This window comes from Corapipo altera, unplaced genomic scaffold (assembly GCF_003945725.1).
Source record: "Corapipo altera isolate COAL_440 unplaced genomic scaffold, ASM394572v1 54623, whole genome shotgun sequence".
NCBI classification, from domain to species: domain Eukaryota; kingdom Metazoa; phylum Chordata; class Aves; order Passeriformes; family Pipridae; genus Corapipo; species Corapipo altera.
Window position 1 is genome coordinate 1 of NW_020887884.1, and position 3,489 is coordinate 3,489.

General features: G+C 54.5%; 1 protein-coding gene across 1 annotated transcript; it reads right to left on the reverse strand.

The window, feature by feature from the left end:
• Positions 1-2,498: 2,498 nt before the first annotated feature.
• On the reverse strand, positions 2,499-3,470 carry LOC113941785 (olfactory receptor 14J1-like). Its single transcript, XM_027632928.1, has one exon. It carries the CDS (start codon positions 3,468-3,470, stop codon positions 2,499-2,501), a length of 972 nt encoding a protein of 323 aa, XP_027488729.1.
• Positions 3,471-3,489: the final 19 nt, after the last annotated feature.

Here is a 3,489-nt window from a genome sequence, read left to right on the forward strand (position 1 = left end):
CCCCATGGCTGTGTCCCTGTGGCCGCTGAGGCGGCAGCGCAGGCCCGAGGCGGTGCCGGGTCCCGGTGCAGCCGGGGCAGAGCGGCGGCTGCGCGAGCGGCAACCCCGGCGGTGAGTGCGGCAGCGCCGTGGGAGCGGCGGCTCCGGGCACAGAGGCCGGCGGCAGCCGCTGTGGCGGCGGAGCAGCGACTCCGAGGCGCTGCAGGAGCGCCGGCTCCGCTTGCAGGCGCCGGCAGTGTTGGGAAGCCGGTGCCGAGCGGCTGCGGGGCAGCGCAGGCCAAAAGCGGCAGCGGCGGCAGCCTCGTGGCAGCGGCGGCTCCGGGCAGACACGGCCCCGCTCCAGCGCTGCCGCCTCAGCCGCGCTCAGGGGACGGCGCGGCGGCTCCGGGGGCAGCGGCCGGGGACTCCCTCTCGGGGCAGCCCCGGCCACCAAAGAGGACCAGGGCCCGCCGTGTTCTCAGCTCGCTTCTCTGCAGTTCTCCCGGCAGCTGAGCACAGCAGGGGATGGGCAAATTGAGCTCAACCACAACAGGAGCTCCTGGAACCCAGTGGCCATTGGGACACTGCAGGGCCTGCTGGAATCCAGGGGCCGGTGGGACACTGGGGAGCCTCTTGGAGCCAAGGGAACCCTGGGATATTCTGGAATATCGTGGAATCAAGGGGCCATTTTGACACTGCAGGGCCTCAAGGAACCAAATGATCCAAGAGACACTGTGGAACCCCATGGAACCAAGGGTCCACTGTGACACTGCAGGCCCCATGGAACTAAAGAAACCCTGAGAGTATTTGGTACCTCGTGGAATCAAGGGACCGTGTCTGGCAGGATGCTCTGCTCTGATAATACCTAAGAAATAGTCAGAGAATGCAAACAATGCAAGCTCTCTGTGGTGTCAAGGTGCTGGTTTTAATGTTGAATTATACTAAACCCCAAATGCTTCATGGAACATCAAACACACATCTTGCTTTCTGAAGCAGGATTTGACAGATAAACTGCTCTCTGGCCTGCAAATATGTCCAGTAGTCAAACCCTTGATAACTATAAAAGCCCCATCCAACCTTCCTGTGGCAGATTCTTCCACAGACTTCCTTGAAGTGTGTGGAGCTTCTGCCATGAAGCAGGGACAGCGCTTCATGGCCACTGCCCAGGGGTTAATTCTAACTCTTTCACTTAACCCCTGTGGTTGTGGGGTGAGTTACCTCAGTCTCTGCTTCAGGATTGTTTCTTTTTACTGGCTTTGATCCAATTGCTTTATATAATGACTTTGATAGACTGCACTGTCCTATCTTACACTATACTGCTAGGGGTTTTTGGCTTTTATACTGTGCAGTAAATAATTCTTCTTAAGGTCTTTCGTCTATTCACTTGTCTGACCAATTGTCTGTTCATTTGTCATAATAAATAGATCATTTTCTAGAAATATTTCTGATTTGCCATCATAAAAACCTGCAGGACAAAGTGATTTAATCACACCTCTATAATTCCTTCAATCAAAACCAAACTCTGAGCCTGAGATTGGATCCAGCCACCCGCAGGCTCCTCTCTGAGAAGGACTTTAGAGAGCAAGGGGGTCCTTTGTGCCCGTCGTAGCTCAAGGAGATGGCTTCTGCCATCAACTTTGTCTAAGCCTTCCACCCCCCAGCCCCAAGCCGTGACACATGGGCATGTCTTGTGCATGCAGTGCAAACATGGACTCCTGAGCTGGTCATTTGCTGTCTCTCCTTGGAGGGAAGAACAAGGCCAATGGCCTGGGGTGAGAGGCCAGTGCTGGGAGCGGCGCTGGCTGTGCCAGGGCACTGCTGGGTGCCCCACCCTGAGCACTCCCAGCCTTGTGCTGGTCACTGCTGTTTTCCTCTGCAGGGCGTTGTGTTGGGCACATCCTGGAGAGCCAAGTGGAAAGCAGATGGAAGCTTTGAGGCCCTGGCCTGAGGAGATGCCCCTGCAGGATGGCAGTGCTGCTGCAGAGGTCAGCTCTGTGCCAGCAGTGCCCGTGGCTGTCCCTGCCTGCAGTCCTAGGACAGTCCTGCAGCAGGACTGGCACCGACTGCCAGAGCACTGAAACCTCCAACAACCCAGGGCTCTGCAGGACAGTGTGGAAGGGAAGGGAGAGGAGGCCATGCAGGAGAAGGGTTGCTGCTCCCTGGCAGTGCTGCTCTGCTGGGACTCTTTTGTGGCCCAGCTCTGCACAGAGGCTCCGACCCTGCAGCTGTAGAGAAGTCAGAGAGGGAAGATGTGAGGCAAACAAGCCAATGCAGAGTTCTTTATTTGGTTGAAGCAGACAGTGAGTACAATTGCCAATTTGTACAGCCTGTGGGCCAGGCTAGAAAGGCAAACACTGAATTGAAAACGATGTTTATATATATATTTTTATATGCGTATTTATATATATATAAAGATTTTTTGCTGTGAACAAATTTTCACAAAAATAACACTCCTACCAAGAGCGAAAAATAGAGAAGATATGGTGGACCTCTAATGAAGTACATAAAAGGATTGACCTTTAATGAGGAACATAACATGCAGAAGAAGGAGAGTTTATTGCTTCAGAAAAACACCCAGTTATCCGTTTCCTCATGGCATCCTTGAGCTCCTGGTTCCTCAGGCTGTAGATGAGGGGGTTCAGTGATGGAGGAACCACTGAGTACAGAACTGACATAATCAGATCTAGGGATGGGGAGGAGATGGAGTGGGGTTTCAAGTGCGCAAATGTGGCAGTGCTGACAAACAGGGAGACCACAACCAGGTGAGGGAGGCACATGGAAAAGGCTTTGTGCCGTCCCTGCTGAGAGGGGATCCTCAGCACAGCCCTGAAGATCTGCACATAGGAGAAAACAATGAAAATGAAACAACTAAATGATAAACTGGCAGTAACCTCAATGAGCCCAATTTCCCTGCGGTAGCCTGAGTGTGAGCAGGAGAGCTTGAGGATGTGTGGGATTTCACAGAAGAACTGGCCCAGGGCATTGCCCTGGCACAGGGGCAGGGAAAATGTATTGGCTGTGTGCAGCAGAGCACTGAGAAAGCCAGTGGCCCAGGCAGCTGCTGCCATGTGGGCACAAGCTCTGCTGCCCAGGAGGGTCCTGTAGTGCAGGGGTTTGCAGATGGCAACGTAGCGGTCGTAGCACATGATGGTGAGGAGGAAATACTCTGCTCCAAGAAAGAAAACAAGCATAAAGACCTGTGCAACACATCCTGCATAGGAGATGGTTGTGGTGTTCTGGAGGGAATTGTGCATGGCTTTGGGGACAGTGGTGCAGATGCAGCCCAGGTCTGTGAGGGAGAGGTTGAGCAGGAAGAAGCCCATGGGGGTGTGCAGGTGCTGGTCACAGGCTACGGCGCTGAGGATGAGGCCGTTGGCCAGGAGGGCAGCCAGGGAGATGGCCAGGAAGAGCCAGAAGTGCAGGAGCTGCAGCTCCCGCCTGTCTGCAAATGCCAGGAGGAGGAACTGGGGCATGGAGCTGCTGTTGGACATTTCCAGTTCCTTAGCACAG

Bases quoted from the DNA above. Each gene is read 5' to 3' on its own strand.
- LOC113941785 (XM_027632928.1), bottom strand. From the start codon at position 3,470: ATGTCCAACAGCAGCTCCATGCCCCAGTTCCTCCTCCTGGCATTTGCA.